Source organism: Centroberyx affinis, unplaced genomic scaffold, assembly GCF_046629955.1.
Source record: "Centroberyx affinis isolate AG114_WGS23_722 - 3 ecotype Tasmania unplaced genomic scaffold, CSIRO-AGI_Caff_v1 ptg003626l_1, whole genome shotgun sequence".
In the NCBI taxonomy this organism is placed as follows: Eukaryota; Metazoa; Chordata; class Actinopteri; order Beryciformes; family Berycidae; genus Centroberyx; species Centroberyx affinis.
The window spans coordinates 129,525-148,646 of NW_027281538.1; the positions used below are offsets into that span (position 1 = coordinate 129,525).

A 19,122-nucleotide genomic window follows, 5' to 3' on the forward strand; every position below is an offset into this window, starting at 1 on the left:
TGAGGCCATCACACAACACATAAAGAAATAGCTCAAATACATTAACACAAAAGCACAGCAGCACAAGTTAAAATAGCAGCATTATTTTATTGCAACACTTGCAGTCAATTCCTGCTTAGTATTTATGGGACAGAACGACAGATGATGGTCTCCCTACAGAGAGCTGAAGAAGGCAAGGAGGCCGGTGTCAGGAGATGGGTGGGCCAAAAGCTTCTGGATCTGTCAATGAAATCAACAGAATATAGCTTAGTAATGTCACTTGCATTGCGATTACTTAGTTATGACACAACTAAAAAAGCAGTAGTTTCAGACAGCACCTCCTTGAAGTTGGGGTGTTTAGCGTCTTGGACCAGCTGCAGCAGAACGGCCTCTGTGGTGGTGAGGAAGGCTCCACTCTGCTTCAGCCGGGACAGAGCAAACAGCCGGTCTGTCTGGCTGCGGAGGGGAGCAGAAAGGTCTGTAACACCACGCACATCTACAGTCTATCAGAGACACACAACTGTTACATATAATACTTGTATTTCATAAAAGTGATTGGAATAGACAGATACCTTCTGGATGAGACAGCGTCAGCCACAATGTGGACCTCCATTCCCTTTTCAATCAGGTCAAAGGTTGTGCACTGAGGAACAGAGGCAGAGCAGAGGTCAGGAGGCAGGGCATGTTTCCACCCAACAGGTCATTCATAAACTGAAACTCTGGAAGCTCTGTGGCACATTATTACATTCATTAATAATGTGGAGTTGTACTCTGACTCTTAATCATGTCATCACCTTGCACACAGTATTTTTTTCTGGCTTTGTTTCTTTGTTACTGTACTAGTTATAGTATGACCAGCATAAAAACAATCTAAACTTGCACACACACATACACACACACAGGCTACCTCATATTTAAAAAGATTACCAGAGGCTCCGTAAATTATCCTCAAAGTATTTTTGACCATGAATGAAATATATATATATATTTCCTGTAAGCACACTAGGCGAAACGGGGTCACTGATATAAAAAGTAAAATGTTTTTTCCAGGATTCACACAAGAACGCACAAGGACACATGAGCATAAGGGTGTGCTGATGGTGTAAGAGCATGGCAACCTTCTATTTGTTAATTTGACAATATCCAGTGGGCAAGCCAACTGGATTTCCCCTCAGAATCAAACAAGCTAATTACCTGACAAACAAATCGAACCGTACATTCGGAAAACTCATTGGTGTATTTCTACGTTTCTACGTTCTACTACAAATACGGAGTCCTTTACGGAGTCCATCCTGCATCCATCGACACCTGTGGTGCAGAGGAGGATGTGACATCATCCCCCCGGTCTCACCGCGATGCAGGCCTGTGCCTCTATTCCACACAGGATCGCCTGCTTGGGGTTCCCCAGGGCCTGCAGCTCCTTCTCCACCCCTTCTGTCAGCATGGTGAACTTGGTCTTAGCATGGGCCGTCAGGTCTGCTGCTCCCAGCTCTGGCACCGTGGGACCCAAACCTTTGGGGTACTGCTCTGTCAGAATGGGGGGGATGCCCAGAGCACGACTGGCCTGCAAACAGGAGGAGAGCAGGCAAGATTTAATCAGAAGTTGCAATTTCTGTTCAATATAGCAACAACCAATACACTTTCCACATACATGTACTACTGTAAGGCTTATAACTGGTGTGAGACTTTCTAGTTTTGTGATTGCGAGATACTTGTGTGTGCTTGTAAGTGTGTGTCCAACCTGGAGCAATCTGGCCGCATTGCTGACTATGTTGGTGAACTGGAAGATATTGGGTCTGAACTTCTCTTGCATGTCACACAGCAAGAGCACTGAGCCTTTAGTGGAGAGCCTGCCGATGCCTGCCACTGGAAGAGCAAGACCACACAGAAGAAACACCTCACATTGTGTCTAATATTTCATGTTTCTCTACACTATCACTGCTGTAGATGCAAGGTATAGTGTCAATGATGATACTGGACACGACACGACAGTAATAAGCACTGCATGTCATGACTGCAGTAGCCTATAACTGTTTGCTCTCCGTTGAACATTATCTGGAAAATACTGGACTCATCGAGTAGTCTGTTGCTAAGAGCCGCACGGTATGTGTTCAAGATTTCCTCAAAGGTTTTCACTGATCGTGTAAGATGCAAATACTGTAAATACAAATGAATGGGAGCGAGATATTTTCTATGTAAATGCCTGAGAGCCGAGGTCACTTGAATGAACTGAGAGATCAAAAAGCCAACTTACTGTCGTTGCCTGAGTGGTCCGCTGTGAGCAGTGGGTGACAGTTCAACTTTTAGGTGAAAGTGTATTATTTCCTGGCCATGTGACGCCCCCTTCATGAAATGAAAACTTAATATATTCGCTCACAGGTAGAAGAGGAAGCATGCATGCATTCAGTATTGAACAACAACGTCGGCAATGGCATAACATTTAACAAAATGGACAATCGATATCTAAATTCAAACATTACAAAAAGAAAGTATTCCAAAGATAAAACATATAACTGAACAACTTAACATAGCAAGTTGCTAAACATCTCACCTCACACCAGCACAAAACCTTCCTTTAATAAACACCGCCCTCAACGTTTCCCGCTGGCCAATCGAATGAAACGTGTTGGAGATTGATGTTTGTTTGAGCCAATAGGATGCGCTATTCGCAGCGAATCAATTTGCTAGCACAGGAGGGTGGGAACCGTAACTTACTACGCTAGGTGGTCAGCTGAAGATGTCTGACAATGCTGAGTCCCCAACAGAAACGCAAAAAGAGGAGTCTTCTGCCTCGCAACCACCAGCAGACGACTCGACGACAAACGAAGAGAAGAAAAAAAGTATGGGAACAGAATATATTAAAATAAATTCTCAACTAGCGAAATAATATTCCATTTGTTTACGATGGCTGTTGCTAATGCTACATACACGTACTTCCGCGTATTGACGTACTAAATATCGACAGTAATTTTGGCCAATGAAAAGGGAGTATTTTTTTGCGCAGCCAATGAACTGTCAGATATTAACATAATGTCCAAAATAAGGAGGGCACTGGTTAGAGGAAGGCGAAAGGTTTTGCTAATATCTGTCAAAACCAGTATGCTAATGTTTATGAAGGCATAAGTTTTCGTCTACCTGCTCTTACAGGTTGCACATTTTTGCAGATAGACAACGCATTTTCCCCATGTCCTTTCATATAGGACATGAATAATGTCTATACCACACATACTGTATATAAGGAGATTTGTAATAAGGCTAAGCTAACAGGCTCCAGCTAGCAGTCTCTGGTATTGCAGAAAGCGTCACGTTTTGGACTGGCTTGACGTCAGTTTACTCATAAGTTAATGTGCATAGATGTGTTTTTTAAGAAATTTACATTTGCATGAGATACGTTACATACATATTTGTATCGTATTTGTAGTATTTTGTATTATACACACAACCACGCACACACGCAAGAGTTTCACTATCAAAGATATATCATTCTCCTGTAGTTTTCCCTCTGATTCTGTTGTGGAAGAGAGGCATGACAGGTTTTTCCATGCTAGTGTGGTTATTATACGTCATTGGATTACACATTTCCCTCTCAAGAAATTGCACTTAACAGCTTTCTTTCAGGTTCAGATTTGCCCTGACCAGCCTGGGTGGCAGCCGCCGTCTTACTCTGTATCTTCTCTTCTTTCCATAGTTGATGTGCTGCTGAAGGCAGTGGGTGACACTCCCATAATGAAGACAAAGAAATGGGCAGTGGAGAGGGGGAGAACGGTGCAGTCCCTCTCTCAGTTCATCGCTCGCTTCCTTAAGCTTGATGCCAATGAACAACTGGTGAGGACTAAGTTCATCTACTTCCTTACTAATGTCTCAAATCTTTACTTGGGCAGAGGTTTAAAAAATATGCTGCAATTCTCTACATGATTGCATTTGCCTCTTCTTTTCTTTCAGTTTATCTATGTCAACCAGTCTTTTGCCCCCTCGCCAGATCAAGAAGTAGGCATCCTATTTGAAGTGAGTACTTGGAGACAGCTTTTTAATGCACTATGGTCTTGTATGCATGCATGTGTAGATGTAGTATCAGTTGGCAATGTCTATTTTAAAGAGAAAAGAACCCCCCAGATGAACACTTTTGTCTTCTTTGTGTTATTGATTGATTGATTGATTGAACCACAGTATTCCTAATGTCCTCTTTCCACTTAAAACAGCATATTTCTAAAGACACACACACACACACACACAATGGATCAATTTATTAACCTCTGCTAAAGTACTTGTCAACGATATTCAAGTTTGACAAGTGAAAAGTCTATTTATTTGTGAGGCTTTTTTTTGTCTTCTTTTTTTTTTAAGCAAATGTGAAGAGCCACATCAGTTATTGAAGCTTGAAGAAAATATGAAGAAAGTAGACATACCACTAGGTTCTACAATACGTTGATCCAAGAAGTTTTTTTTTTACCTTAAGGTACATTTACCCTGAGTAAGAGGGTAATAGGGGAGAATAAGAATGGATGGATGATGTGGAGGACTGACCAGCAGAGGGGGCAATGAGTGAGCAGCTCCATATGAAACATGCCAGAATCCTTGGCCACTGATTAAGTTCTTGATAAGTAACAGCAAAGACCTCAAAGTCCAGAAGTCAGAGTAGGCAGTAGATTATGCCACAGCAGGTCAGGGGTGCTAATCAAAACATCTCTCTCTCTGTCTGTAGGGCTGAATAATCAAGAGAGTTCACGTTTGAAAGTGTTACACAGCCAAGTGATTTTGGAAGTATTATACAATACTGACACATCTCTCCTGTGTCTGTCTGTTTTTTGAGTAAAGATTTACCCCTATCTCTCGCTTTCTCTCTCTTTGTCTTTTTTCCACAGTGTTTTGGCAGTGATGGCAAGCTGGTTCTACATTACTGTAAATCTCAAGCCTGGGGTTAACAGCTTTCTTTAACTCCCTTTGATCCCGCTCCCCTTCTGTTAAATTCATCATGCAAACATGCAAACAATGTTGTTCTTCTTTACTTGCCATTCTTTTTTCTTTCAGTTTTTATGTACATACATATTGTAAATAAATTATTGTGACAACGGAAAGCTCTTTGCTTTGTTTTTGGACAACACACTTGGCACCCGAAAATAAACGCTTCAACTTAACTCAGGGGGCACAGGATTTGGCTTTGCACAGTGCTGGCGCTGATTGGAAAAAGCGCAAGAAAAAAAAAACATTCATATAGATGACTTCTTTAACAATTTCATTTACCCATAAAGAAATAATGAAACACTGAAAAAAAAAACATAAATTGATGACATAGATGAGTTCCAACTGGGGGTGAAGGTTGAGCGAGGCTAGGAAGAGAGGGTGAGAAAGCCACAAATGAAAGGGGATAGATGTAGCGAGAGAGGGGGAACTACAGTAACAGATGGACTTAGAGGGATTACATGATTCAGGATGGGTTTGTGACATAAATTCCCAAGAAAGACAGAAAAGGGAGTAGAGTGGCGTGGAGGCGGACACTCAATCACAGTCTCGCATTTCCATCCGACTCTCAGCCGGGAGGATAAAGGCAGGAGTACAGCTGGAGAGGTAAGGGTCACGGATGCTCATCCTGAAGGTGGAATATTGGTGACAGATGCAGAGGAAAACTGCTGGCTGAGGGAAAAGAGGAAGGGAGAGTAGCGACTCGGAGAGTCTGTTCAAGATGGAGCAACTGAAACAGAAATATTTTGAGCAGCTTTAACATGAAAGGCTCTGGTACAAGATAGAGATGTCTCAGGAATATTTAGAAGTTTAGGGCATTGGAAGGAGCAGAGAGTATTGCTATTTCTGACTGTAGTGGTTTCCCCATGGTTGACCAGACAGACTACAGGACACAAAAAAGGTCTTTGGTAGGTACTTATAAGTATAAAATTATTCATCAATGTATTGGTTATTGCTGTTTTTTGTTATTTAGGCCTAATGTCTATTAGATAGAGCTTTTTTATATTGTGCTAAAGACAATGAATGCAAGTGAACTGAAACAAGTAGATTGTCTGAACAGTTTACATCTTGTACAGATTGTATGCTTTTAATGTTGGAAATGAACATGTTTGACTTTAAGGTAATAGTTGTGATGATTTAGTAGTAATAATATGCTATGATTGGACACAACGTCCTTCAGATTTGATACATTTCTAAAACTGACTTGTTCATGGTTGTTAATAACATTGTCATATATTGGTGTATTTTGGTCAGAGTTATTCACCTAACAACACAAACCAGCACTGATGTGCTCCCATGCAGATCAGACTGTCCTTCTCCAGTGTTTAACAGTGTTTAATTCAACTGGTTTAACCCATGGTCTGTTGCGTTTCAGGGGCTGTGGGCTGACAGGGCAACATCACGTGAGAGAGAGACAGCAGGAAGGGTCAGAGTGGGTTTCACACTAAAATACACCTAACACAAATAGATTAAAGCAGATTAACAGGGATTACTAGCAAAATTTCATTTAGATGTGCGGCTTATCCATAATTTCATCAAAAAAGTAATCTCTTGTTTAGACCCCCTTCGTCTTGTCTTCTACTTAGGGTCCAGTAGAGGAGTGCATAATGAGAGGCAGGGTCAGGCCAGAGGGAGCAGGAAGAAATTAACCTGGGTGGCAGGACAGTATGCATTATTGACCCCTTAACTCCTCTTTATGAACACAACTGGACAACTGGAGGAGTTATGTGACCTCAGCCAGGATAATGACCCATCCTGACCCCAAAAATACCCAGTGAAGCTAGATGTTGCCATATGGACACCTTGGTTATAGCTGCCTTTGTGTGTTTCATGCAACCACCTTATTTCACTGTCTTGTCAGGTGATCGATTGGTTCTGAAGATGTTCTGTTTGCCCACTTTAGATGTACTACTGAGATATCAATAGTATTTTGCATTTGTCATGTGATATCATTAATTTGTCATGGGATATCATAGTATTTTTAAATGACTTTATGCTTTTCGTATCAGCCACATTGATCTAATACATGCTGACGGAGATATCAGTTAGGGTTCGAAGTCAGAAGGGTGGAGTTCAGGGGATGTATGGCCACATCAGTAACCCCAGGGATCCATAACAGGATAACACAGTAAAGCTGCCTGGACAGCATATGTCTTTGCATCCCACTGTTTTCTCCTAGTGTGATCCACCATCCATCTAAATCCCCCTTTGTTCATTTCTTTGATCCATCTGTCCTCTCCCACATGTATCAACTTCAGAGAATCTTATCCTGCTCTTTCCCTTTATCCTCCTCTCTTTTAATCTCACTGACTTTACAGCGTCACTTTGTCTGCTGTTTTTGTCATCTTCCCCCCGTACTGTTACATCACATTTATCTTTGCCTTCCATTTATTCTGTAACCTGGCAGCTCATCCCTTCCTAAAACCTTCTCAAAACATCTGTCCTACCCTCTCTGTACCATCTGTGACTGCAGTGTACCCACTGTCCCGTTTGTCTTATCTCCACGTGCAATACCTCACCTTCTGTCCACTCGTCCCCTCTCCTCCCCCCTCTCTCGCCTCCTCCTGCCTCCTCCCTCCCCTGTGTGGCCATGCTGGAGCGTATGTCCCGTCGCTCTCGCTCCCTGCTCTCCCTGACCTTGACCACTCTGGCTCTGGCCCTCTCCATCCTGGCTCTCTGCACCTCCTACTGGTGTGAGGGCACCCACAAGGTGGTCAAGCCCCTCTGCCTCTCGCCTGTCAAAATGAAGAACTGCGGTCAGAACAACAGTGAGCCTTACACCACAGGTACTGAGACACACTGTCATACACTGTCCTTCACCTGCCCACATCACAGGAGTTCTGCTGTATCCCCTGTATCCACTTTATTAGGGACACCTCTCCATTTACGAACAGGTTCAGTTACTGTTAGACTAAAATTTTGAAAGGGCAATCATAAGATTTTTAGCCACTTTGAACGTGATATGATCATTGGTGCCAGACACACAGATTCTAGCATCTCAGAAACGGCCACCCTGCTAGGATCACTGCACTGGCTAGAGTAACAAAGCGAGAAACAAAAAACCTTCCAGCCAGTAGTAGTACTGTGGCCGAAAAAACCCTGTTGATGAGAGAGAGATCAGAGGAGAATGACAAGGTTCGTTCTAGCTAACAGGCAATAACAAGTATGCAAATAACACCTCAGTACAAGAGTAATGTGCAGAAGGGCATCTCAGAACATACAACTCATCTAAACTTGAAGCGGATAGGCTACATCAGCAGACCATGCCAGGTTTCACAGCTGTCACATAAGAACAAGAGGATGAATTTATAGTGAGCATGTGATCACCAAAACTGGACATTTGATGAGTTGAAACATGTTGCCTGGTGACTTATCCTGGTTGCTGTTGTCACATATTGATGGCCAGGTCAGAATTTATCGTAAACAGCAGTAATCCATGCATCCATCCTGTCTGGGGTCAAGAGTACAGGCTGCTGGTGGCGGTGTAATGGTGTGGGAATGTTGTCACGGTACACATTAGGCCCTTTTGTGCCGCTGAAAAAAAAAATCTGCAGGAACTGCTTGATGCTATCAAGTCATCATGTGGAATGTTTCCAGTACCTTGAGGAATCAATGATCAAAGGAATTCAAACTGTTCTGGAGGCAAACAGAGGTCCTACCCAATACTTGCTAGGTGTACCTAATAAAGTGGATACTGAGTGTGTATATACAGTATGTAGTGTATACATAGTGCTGTATACACTGTATGTATGTATATGTGTATGTATCTATCTCTCTGTCTGTCTGTCTGTCTATCTATCTATCTATGCTTTTGCCAGACAGTCTCCTGAGATGTGTGTGTGTGCGCAGGTGCACGTGCGCACGTGTGTGTGTGTGTGTGGTCGATTGGCCATTGATTGCATTTTAATGATCACTTAGGCCAAGAGCTGCATTCATCGTCTCATAAGCCTTGTCAAAGGTCCAGAAAGCAGCTGCCTGACTTTGACTTTACCAACAACTTGGCCTTGACTGACTTATTATACAAAGTGTTGCCCTTCATGATCTTTGCACTGTGTCCCTGCATTAAAACCAATACCTAGAACTAATCTGGTTGGATGAATGCTTCTGACCTGTTAGTAACCCATTGTCCTTGGTTTGATATGTTTTAATCTCTTTTTGCCCATACCTTAGTCCTGCAGTGAACTTAATTATGGCTTTAATCTGTGGGGTGTGAGGATGGGTCCAGAGGTTTATGGTCCATGGTGGAGAGGTTAACACTGTCTGCTCTCTGGTCTTTATTTCCTCAACAGATGTGCTTAATCCACATTGAGATTAACAGCTCTATTACTCCATAAAGGAATCAACTTTGGTCACTGCATGTACTTTGTGTACTCTGTACTTCCACAGAAAGAAGACCTACTGTTACCAATTACACAGCACTGGATGTAACCATCCCTCATGCCACTAAGCCTGATTTACAAATGCACACATGTGGGATGACAAGGCTGCATGTGACTGTAAAATGCATGGGCTTGTTACTTTTGAGACCATGGTGCGATGCATAGACTTTTAGCTTTCTTGTGTCGCCCATTTTGTATCCCTCTCTCACTCTAAAGCACATACTCTTTTGGTTGTATTTGGTTGTACTGTCACAATGTATTGTCACAACGTAAAGTGTTGAGTGGACCCCAGCAAGAATAGCTGCTGAGATGCAGCAGCTAATGGGGATCCAAATAAACAAACAAACAAACAAACAAACTCATTCTGTTGGGCCTATTGGGCCTCCTAGAATTCCCCAACACCACACACACACCCATATGCAAAGTGTAGATTGGAGAAATGTGTACTTGATTTATTGGCCTTGGTGCATTGTGTTTTTGGCAATGGAAAAATGTTCAAGAAGCAAACCCATTCAACAGTGTGATGTGTGGGCATACAGTATGTGTCTGTGTGTCTGCATGCCTGCACATTCATGTATATTTGTGTTTCTGCTCTGCTGGTTTGCACTGTTGCCTCACAGCAAGAAGGTCCTGGGTTTGGATCTTGAATCTCTTTCTGGAGTTTGCATGTTATCTGTGTGTGTGTGGGTTTCCTCTGGGTGTTCCGGTTTCCTCCCACTTTCCAGAGAAATGCAAGTCAGGTGGACTGGAGACTCTGAATTGCCCATAGGTTTGAATAGAGTGTGAGAGTGACTGTCAGTCTCATTGAAAGCTTTCCTCAGTGCCATCTTCCTGTGCCGTTACAGAAAGTCCAACTCAGAACCCCTTCAACCGCACGCTGTCTCCAGCCAGGAGGGACGAGCTGGCCAAGATCAGACAGAGGCAGCTGGCCAACGCAGTTCACTACATCTGGGAGACGGGGGAGGACAAGTACGCTTTCAGATACTTCCACACCGGCTTCTGGGAAAGCTGTGAGAAACACAGTGATGGTGAGATTACAAAGCATGTGTACCTCAATAGGTCTTGCACTTGGTCACAATATTGTTCAACTGTCAGGGATGGGATTTTTCAAGGTTTTTTTCCAGTTTCAGGATTTCAGACACATAAATCCCTTTCATTCCTAGTGTAAGATTACTGTTTTCCCACTTTATTGTGTTCACATCTCTGAACTTTGTTGGCAGGTGAGAAGTGTCGCAGCTTTATAGAGTTAACCCCCGGGGAAACACAAGGTGAGTTGTGTTGCGTTGAAGAGTGTGACAGTCTTCTGCTGCAGTCTGACACATATGGTAATTGTAATTGTAAAAAGTTCAATGGTTCTATAGGCACAATATTAACACCGTGTATGTGTTCATGTGTATGTGTGCGTCTGTGTGCATGCATGTGTATGTGCGGGTGGGGATGTGTGTGTGTTTGCACGTGTTGCAGGTGTTCTATGGCTGTCAGTCATTTCAGAGTTTACATACATCGGTCTGCTGGGGATGGGTTTCTTACTGATGTGGCTGGAGGTGTTGTGCTCCCATAAGGAGATGCACGCACTAAAAATCAATGCCTACGCAGCTATCTGTACGGTGCTATCAGGTGAGTCCTAGTGTATCCTTTAAATTTACACTATTATATCACTAACTTTATATCCACCTCCTCCTCTCTAGACCCTCAGCAAAGTTATTCGATCTCTCCCTCGTTCAAATCCTTCTCTTCTATTTGCTTGGTCCTCCACTTTGTGCAACACGCTAAACAGTTTGATTCTGTCTGTTTTATGTTTTTTCCATCCCATGCAGGTCTTCTCGGGATGGTGGCCCATATGATGTACACCACAGTGTTTCAGATGACAGTTATTGTGGGCCCTAAAGACTGGAGGCCTCAGACCTGGGACTATGGCTGGTCTTTTGCGTAGGTGGCTGACTGTTAGAGACGATATACTCACTGTGTGTCTGTATTATCCAAGCGTGTGCATAAAATACTTGCACTTTATGATGATGATGATATGTCTCTCTACTCTCCTTAACTACTCTAAATCTCCTCTCCTCATAGCCTTGCCTGGGTGTCCTTCAGTTGCTGTATGGGGGCTGCAGTGGTCACACTCAACTCCTACACCAAGACCATCATCGAGCTCCGACGCAAACAGAGGCTCCGTCTAGAGGAGGCGAGAGCCGCCACTCACGCCCCGTCCTATGATGAGGTTGTTCCAGGGGGCGGGCTCTACTCTGTCAGTGGCCTACTGCAGTGTCCAGACGGCATGATCGACGTGGCGTGGGCCCCGGATGGAAGTGTGGTCGGAGTGGGAAACGGGGATGTACCGACGCTGGTTTTAGTAGGGGGCTGTGGGCCTGAGGGGTGTGAGGACTGCGAAAGGGAGATGGATGAGATGGAGGAGGCCATGGACCGGGTTGATTCACCCTGTTAGGGGATCGAACACACCCATCATCTCTAAGGGCTGAAAAACTGAAAAAGGAAAGACATTGTTACGGTGCTGAACAAGGATCAATACAAGAAAACAGAGACATTGGACCCTGTTGTTCTTTTCTTCCATTTTGACTTTCACTGAACTTGGGACACACCAAGCAGGCTTGAAGGCCAATTAAATCAAAACATATCAACATGCTACGATGTATGTATAGGTCACACTGACATGCATGGCTTGCATGTTTCTCAGCTATTTCTCAGTGCCTAATGGTAAGAAAGTTATTTCATGTCTCTTTATGTAAATGTATATTAATGTTTATATTATTTGTTGTTATATCTTCAGCTGAAGTTGTAATGTGTTATGAGGAGTCACCTTACTGTTTCTGTCATTTCACTGCCTGGACTGAATGGGTCCTTTTTCTCCTGTTAATACCCAACAGAACAGCCTGTCCCGTAGAGAAAATGTACAATATAGCCTCATTTTTCTGAGAGGGACTTTCAAGCCGCTTTCATTTTCAACTTTAGGCCACCCCTTCTCTCTCCTGTCAGATAAACAGAGGAGCAGAGTCTGTCTCTGTATTGATTCTCTGTCAATCTTTGTTACTGTGAAGTCAATTCAGCAGTTTCTGCATGGATGCTTCTCTGTCCGTGTTCTTTTGTCACACTGTTGGCAGATACAATATTCTGATGCAATGTATAATAGATGCTAGAGGACACATAGAGTCTTTCTGCAGATGCACAGACAGACCCATAAGATAGACACATAGAGATAGAAAGATTACAGAGATTTTGAAAAGTCTGCTCTCTGATGTTGAACAGAAGATTATGACAGTAATCCCGAGTTGGATGGAAAGAAGGAGAAATAGACTGAGGAGAGACGGGCGGCATGTGAAGGGGTGGAGAGGGGGTGGGGGGGTCACGGAATGAGTTGGAAAGAAATACAGGCACGCATAAACACAAACTGCATATGCACACACACACACACAAGAATGTGCAATCTGCACAGTAAAAACTGCACACTTTCATCGAATCATTCTGATTTAGAAATTATATTTACTTCTTTCATTTTCTCCCTCTAACTCATAAACATCCGGGCAGACATTTATAAATGTAAACATATAAATTTACCTGTTGGTGGCCCAATTCCATCAAATGTTTGCAGGCTATACATTCGGGCTGTCGTTTGAAATAATCCTGGATTTTCTGTCTGGGATAAATGCAATTGAAAACATAAGACCTAATGCATCATTTTATCAATTGGATTTCTGTCAACCTACAGCATTATTGTATACAGTGTTTCTAGGTCAAATAGGAATCTATTGTTTTCTGGGCTAGATATAATGAAATGATTTGCAAAGCACAGATTTATGAGAAAACCTTTAATTCCTTGTACAGTGTGTGGAGTACAGCACTTTATCTAAAACCAGTAACATCATTTCAGGACTGTCAAAAATTTCAAGCTACAACCAGCTGCCAATGGGGAATAATACTTATATAATTTCTTCTCTCTAGCGCTAACATCATGTTTGAGCTGTTTAAAGGTCCCCAATAGAAGCACGTTTTAAAAGCACATTTATCGATTACATACAGATTACTTTTTATTGCGTTATATTCCCCAGCATCCATATCACACCGGGCTAGTTACCATAAATGCAATCTTGTTAGTATCTTCCTTTTGGCTGTACAAATACAAGTTTTAATACATGCCTCAATTTAATATATAAATGCATTGACAAACAGTAGTAAGATAATGTAACATAAAGGAATCTTCTCGCTGAAAAGATACAGTTATAACCAAGACACTGCAGTAAAAGTATTTACACAGAGGGGCTGCAAGGATTACATGAGGAGGGAGGAGAGAGCATATGAGGCTGAGAGACAGAGAGAATGAGAAAGGTAGAAAGCATGGAAAGAGTCTACAGGGAGAAAACAGAAGAGGGGGTGACTTTATTGTTTGATAGGTTCATAGTGGATAAGACGCATAGCATTTTCATTTTCAATCACCCCTTTGATGAACTCTCCTTCCGCCAATCGCTCTGAAAGGAAGAGAGAAAGAACAAGACATGTTATAGTGGGAAGTATATACAAGATATACTGCAAGGAGCATTGGACAGCCGTGAAGTGAAATAATGACTGAGTCTGTCATCTGAGAAATCCGGTTTTATCTTATGTGTAGGTGTACTTGCATTAAAGACATTATCATGCAACACAGTTCAGAGGAAGGGGGGCTTGAGATTACATAGTGTATGGTTGGTATATACACAATAAACCTTACATGACACGAGCGATGCTGTAACAGGGGATGTGCCCCCAGGTGGATTTATTGTATGTTGTTAAGCCTCAGCAGACCACATGTAAAATGTAATCTGTGGAAGCTGCCCTACAGGATGTAGGATCAGCTGCTGGGGAAAGGTAGTAAGGGCTTACACTTTTTTTTTTTTCTACATAAGCACATGGTAAGATGACCTGCCATGCACTGCAGGGGCACAGTGTAGGTGTGTGTGTGTGTGTGTGTTTGTATGTGTATGAATTGTGTGTGATTTCCCTCACCATTGTCTCTCTTTTCAAAGAAAGCCCACAGCTTGTTGGCTCTCTTCTCGGGTGTGTTCTCATCCTCTGCTAGCCTGGTCTGCTCCTCCTTGGGGATCAGCTTAAATATGGCCTGGGAGGGGGAAGGGTATAAGATGTGTGATAATGCTGCAGCATCTCTCTTACGCAAATAATGTATGGAACGTCGACAGAGTACATGCATCAAATGTATGCAAACTGATAAAACTGGTCTGCAGGACAGGTTCCTGTGGTTAGTGAGGAAGCTAACAACCCTCTTAAGTTAATTAGTGTCTTGTGGAAGCTTGTGGTTTGCTAAACCACAGCTGATGGTGACCTACTTGACCACTAGAGAGAGGTAAGGAGCCAGTATCTTCTCCTAATGGCAGCCTTGTTGGCTAGTCCCTGGTTACTGTCATGAGCCTTTAATGACTCTGTGTAAATTGGATGAATAAAACCTGATCAAGGGGAAGTGAAGCGTACACATAATATAGTTGTATCTAGTAATGCATTCCCCTCATGCCATTATATACAGTGTGCCTACCTGGTGACATTACAGTAGCAATCCCAAGGGGACTGGCTGTCAAAAGTTACACATGCAAAGTCCATGAAGATTTAATTGTCAGTCCACAGCGATACTATTCTAGGCATGTGTCATTTTTCAGAGATGGTTAATCTGCATGGGGCCACTTATAATCAAGCAGATTGTAAATGACTAACTGTGCACTTTAGGGTCAGGCCTTTAAGTGTGTCCCACTTACAGAGGAAGCACTCATCTCCCACATTTAAGACACCTAGATTAACATGGATTAGAGCCAAGACTCAGGCCACAGGCCAAACACTAAGATGTCATCTTTTTTCTCTCCCCACTATCCCTCCATCTTGCCCTCCTGATCTCATACTCGGCCTGGTTCAGACTGGGAGATTGTAAATGACCAGTAGATACTGATCAGTTATAAAAAACAAAACAAAACAAAACCCAGATCTGTGTCAAGCAGTTGCATACAAATGTGTATCCCCTTGGCCCAGAGCCGGACAGATAATACAAGTCAAAGATACACTTGAACCTATTCACCTCCTTTCCTTATTGACTTATTGCCTTCACTGCTCCTGTTTCCTTCCATAAACCCATATCCAGAACGGATGAGATCAGTAGGATTATTGCTCTGTAATAATGATACTCCTTTCTGTCTATACAGCAGATCTGTTTTTACCTATGGTATTAAGATACACCTCTTCACAGGGTGTACAAACACTATGACAGATCTCATTTGGTTGTATGTTTTTGAACTTCTGGCAGAGCTTCGAAATGTAGCGCCTTTGGTTATAAACACTGAGTGTGCATATGGACACAGTCCAGTTGGCCAGGAATTCAATCCCATTGCAATGCCAGCTGGGTTCCTGGCTGATCTGTCTAAACCTCTTACAATTCTATATCATTTGTTTTAAAAGAGAAGATAAGAAACTTTCCATCTCCCATCAGATTGAACTTTGATTATAGGAAAATAATTGACAATGATTATAACTAGCATGAAAAACACAATGATCGATGTTACTGAATTGGCAACGTGATGTCTAGAAGGTATGTAGATTAGACTGTGGGATCATGAGCAGTCCCTCCATAAGCACAGCAGGACGAGGACCAGAGCAGCGTTGCTTAAGAGTGGAATTGCCTACATTGTCTGAGGGCTAAACCTGTAATCGCATAGATTATCAGGATTGTGAGGCTCAAATGGGCTGGCTAATTGGGCTGCCAATTAGGACTGGGACCTACATACCATGAGAGGGATGGACACTTTCCAAGGAAATGGCGCTGCATCTAAAATGGACCTAGCTCTGATTTGTAGAAAAACACTTTTCACACAGGAAGAAGAGGAAGAGAAAGACTAGGCTATTTCAGATTTTTTGAAGCAAAATGGGTTGGACCTCTGATGCTCTCCATGTTTATGGCAGCAGTAAAGATCAAAATTATAGCAAAACAGTCAGGTCTTTTTCTCAGACATTCTCAGTCAAAATAGTTTAACAGTACTCTCCACAACTGCCTTGGATGGCTTTTGAGAGAGTGATAAATAGTCTGTATAAAATAAATGTTTACCAGAAATTCTTCTCTACCAGAAATGTGAAGAAGCAAAATGTCTAGAATAGGATGTGTCAGCAGATGTCATAGCATTACAGAAATGTGCAGGTTGGCACCAACTGTAATATTTTTTGAAACATGCCCTGAATCTATTATAAGCTATCCTATGCCATCCTGATCCTCCTCATAAGAACTATCAAAAGGCTCAATAGTTTGGTCTTCATCATTGTCTACATCACACCACATGATGGACCCCCCTCACCTGGCAGATCTCTGTCACTTCTGTCTTGGTGATGTATCCGTTCTTGTCTACATCAAACAGCGAGAAGGCCCACTCCAGCTTCCTTGTTGTCTTCCCTGTGGAGGTCATGTGCAGTGCAATGATGTACTCCTTGAAGTCCAGTGTTCCGTCATCGTTGGTGTCAAAGGAGCGAAACACATGCCGTGCGTAGCTCTTGGCATCGCTCTCTGGGAAGAAGCGGGTGTAGATCTGCTCAAACTCCTCTGGAGAGATGCGTCCAGTTGGACACTGCTTCTGGAAGTTCTCATACCACTGGCAGATCTCGTTCTCAGTGAACTTGGTGCTGAGCTTCAGGTCCTCCAGGATCTCCTTCGATATTGCGCTACTTGTAGCATTTCCCATGGTCGTGGATTGTAGTGTTTCCACACAGAGTTAAGTGCCGTCAAAGTCCGTCAAAATTTGCCTCGGCAAACTGACACTTGATGTCTTTAGAGATCTTCCTCTGCAGCAGCTCCTCAAGTTCTCTTCTGCTGCTTCTCCTTTGTCCAAAATATGTTTCTGCTTACAGGCTTGGCCTGTCCTATTGATTTCTGAGGCCAAAAAGAATCCTGCAAGTAATCGTGAAAGACATGGTCAAAATGATATAAAGACCACTTCTGAAATCTTAAAATTATTGCTTATTGCTCACACACTGTCAGTATGATCAAGAACGTAGAGAAAGCCAAGAGACCTACCTGTGTGATGTGTGGACAGCAGATGATGGAGATTTGACTGTCTGGACAGTAGGAGAGTCAGAGATAGAAGGAGGGAAGGGGGAAATAGGCTTCTACTGTGGAGGACTAGGTTAATTCTGCTAATACCGGATTTAAGGTGGCTGAGCTTTTGAGTGAAATTAACCCCCCCCCGTCTCCATATTCTCTGTCTACTCTCCATCTTTTCTCTGCTGCAAAGATCTATAATGAAAGTGTTGAGTCCATTCTTCTATTAAATTATTTACATCAGTGTTCATGAGTGATTGGTGTGCAGTATGGTATTGTTTCATGAGCATCTATCAGGAGCTTTAGCTTTTACATAATAATTTCACATAATAATATCCTAAAAGTGATGTTATTAATCCTGATTTTATCAACACGGGATCTATGCATTTCAGTGTCCTAAGCTGTGGTTGAGACACCTGTTGAGAATTTGAGTGCTGATCTAGGATGGCTGGGTTACCGAACCATACAAACTTAAACATTACTGGTCTCAGATTAGCAGACATCTTCTTTGTCAACATGGTTACAGGTTGGTTTACAAATCTAGCAACAGGTTCTCTAGCGGTCAGTCTTCTTCTGCAGTAATGGCCTTTCAGTGGGTTTAGGTGACCATTGACAACTAATTCTGGACTGCCATCTGTCCAAGGAGTTTAGCTCTGACACGTGCACACACCCCCCTCCCACCACCACCCCCATCATGGCCCACATTCCTCTGCTCCCAGGCCCCTCACATCATTGTCCCTGTCAGCCTTCCTGTCTCTGTCCATGCCTCCTTCCTGCTGTAGCTATCTGAGTGATGATGCTGTCCTCCTTTCCTTCACTTGTCTGTCACCATGGCTTTGTTTTGCTGAGAAAAACTCCCTCCTTCCTTACTCTTTCAAAATGATGTTGCTCTTCTCCTCCCTAGTGGCCTTGTTTGGTCTGAGGCTGGAATTGCTTTCCCTTTTCCTTCCACAAAGTTTTATCTGATGTGCTAAAGGCTGATCTCTCCCTCCTTCCCTCCCCCTCTCTCTCTCTCTCCCTCTCTCTCTCTCTTTCTCTCTCTCTCTTTCTTTCTGTCACACTCACTGACTGACTGACACACACACACACACACACACACTGGCACAGACACACATAGACAAATTTGTTACTTTGCCTTCATTTTTGTTGGTGATAAGCTTTTCTGGCCTTTTCTTACAAGGCCCCTGTAAGTCTACCCCAGTAATCCTTTAGGCATTGCTCTGTACATGGTGTCCATCCTTACTCTCCACCACCATCGCACTGCTTGTAAGGCCATAGTCAAATCTTTGTAATCAGCACATCAAACTCGCTGCATGACACTTTGGCATTTACGGCATCAGTCTGTTTGCTTTGTGTCTCCTTTGATTAGACTGAAAGTATTATCTGGATTGTCTTTACCATTGTTTCAAACAGACTAACGCAGCATGGAGACGGAGGGTGTGGCAGAGCTTGTGTCTTATAAGTTTGCATCAGGGTGCAAATATAGAAAAAGCACAAGTGAAAGCATAGTTTCACAACATAGCAACATTTTTTCCATCCTTTACTTACTTCATATCCTCCTCTGCCTATAACACTTTATGATTATTGTCCATGTCTCTCTTTTACCGCAGGATTTTCTTTGCTCTATAAATACGCTCAGTGAGTCCATCAATTGGATTACTCCTGCCCCGCCCTGTCCCACCCTAGCCAACACTTAGCCAATTACCATCATCATTATCCTGTGACAGCCATGCCCGATGG

General features: G+C 42.9%; 4 protein-coding genes across 5 annotated transcripts; 2 read left to right on the forward strand and 2 right to left on the reverse strand.

Moving 5' to 3' along the window:
* Nucleotides 1-60: 60 nt before the first annotated feature.
* On the reverse strand, nucleotides 61-2,583 carry isoc2 (isochorismatase domain containing 2). Of its 2 annotated transcripts, XM_071540376.1 has the most exons (7): nucleotides 2,531-2,583; nucleotides 2,234-2,322; nucleotides 1,721-1,845; nucleotides 1,331-1,543; nucleotides 552-622; nucleotides 318-435; nucleotides 61-219 (listed from the first exon to the last, which is right to left on the reverse strand). In XM_071540376.1, coding segments are annotated over exons 2-7 (594 nt in total). In that variant the 5' UTR covers nucleotides 2,235-2,322; nucleotides 2,531-2,583; the 3' UTR covers nucleotides 61-153. The 2 variants fall into 2 exon arrangements, with proteins under 2 accessions (XP_071396477.1, XP_071396476.1); XM_071540375.1 differs by lacking the exon at nucleotides 2,531-2,583 and having other exon boundaries at nucleotides 62-219; nucleotides 2,234-2,524.
* A 106-nt stretch (nucleotides 2,584-2,689) lies between these two features.
* Nucleotides 2,690-5,046, forward strand: atg12 (ATG12 autophagy related 12 homolog (S. cerevisiae)). Its single transcript, XM_071540381.1, has 4 exons — nucleotides 2,690-2,819; nucleotides 3,668-3,804; nucleotides 3,922-3,984; nucleotides 4,842-5,046. Exons 1-4 carry the CDS (start codon nucleotides 2,717-2,719, stop codon nucleotides 4,899-4,901), a joined length of 363 nt encoding a protein of 120 aa, XP_071396482.1. The 5' UTR covers nucleotides 2,690-2,716; the 3' UTR covers nucleotides 4,902-5,046.
* Nucleotides 5,047-7,528: 2,482 nt separating this feature from the next.
* On the forward strand, nucleotides 7,529-11,760 carry LOC139661804 (germ cell-specific gene 1-like protein). The gene is made up of 6 exons (XM_071540371.1): nucleotides 7,529-7,724; nucleotides 10,163-10,345; nucleotides 10,538-10,585; nucleotides 10,782-10,934; nucleotides 11,135-11,246; nucleotides 11,388-11,760. The coding sequence occupies exons 1-6, from the start codon at nucleotides 7,529-7,531 to the stop codon at nucleotides 11,758-11,760; spliced, it is 1,065 nt and encodes a 354-aa protein (XP_071396472.1).
* A 1,390-nt stretch (nucleotides 11,761-13,150) lies between these two features.
* Nucleotides 13,151-17,528, reverse strand: rcvrn2 (recoverin 2). Its single transcript, XM_071540368.1, has 4 exons — nucleotides 17,359-17,528; nucleotides 16,646-17,232; nucleotides 14,310-14,421; nucleotides 13,151-13,795 (listed from the first exon to the last, which is right to left on the reverse strand). Exons 2-4 carry the CDS (start codon nucleotides 17,024-17,026, stop codon nucleotides 13,707-13,709), a joined length of 582 nt encoding a protein of 193 aa, XP_071396469.1. The 5' UTR covers nucleotides 17,027-17,232; nucleotides 17,359-17,528; the 3' UTR covers nucleotides 13,151-13,706.
* Nucleotides 17,529-19,122: the final 1,594 nt, after the last annotated feature.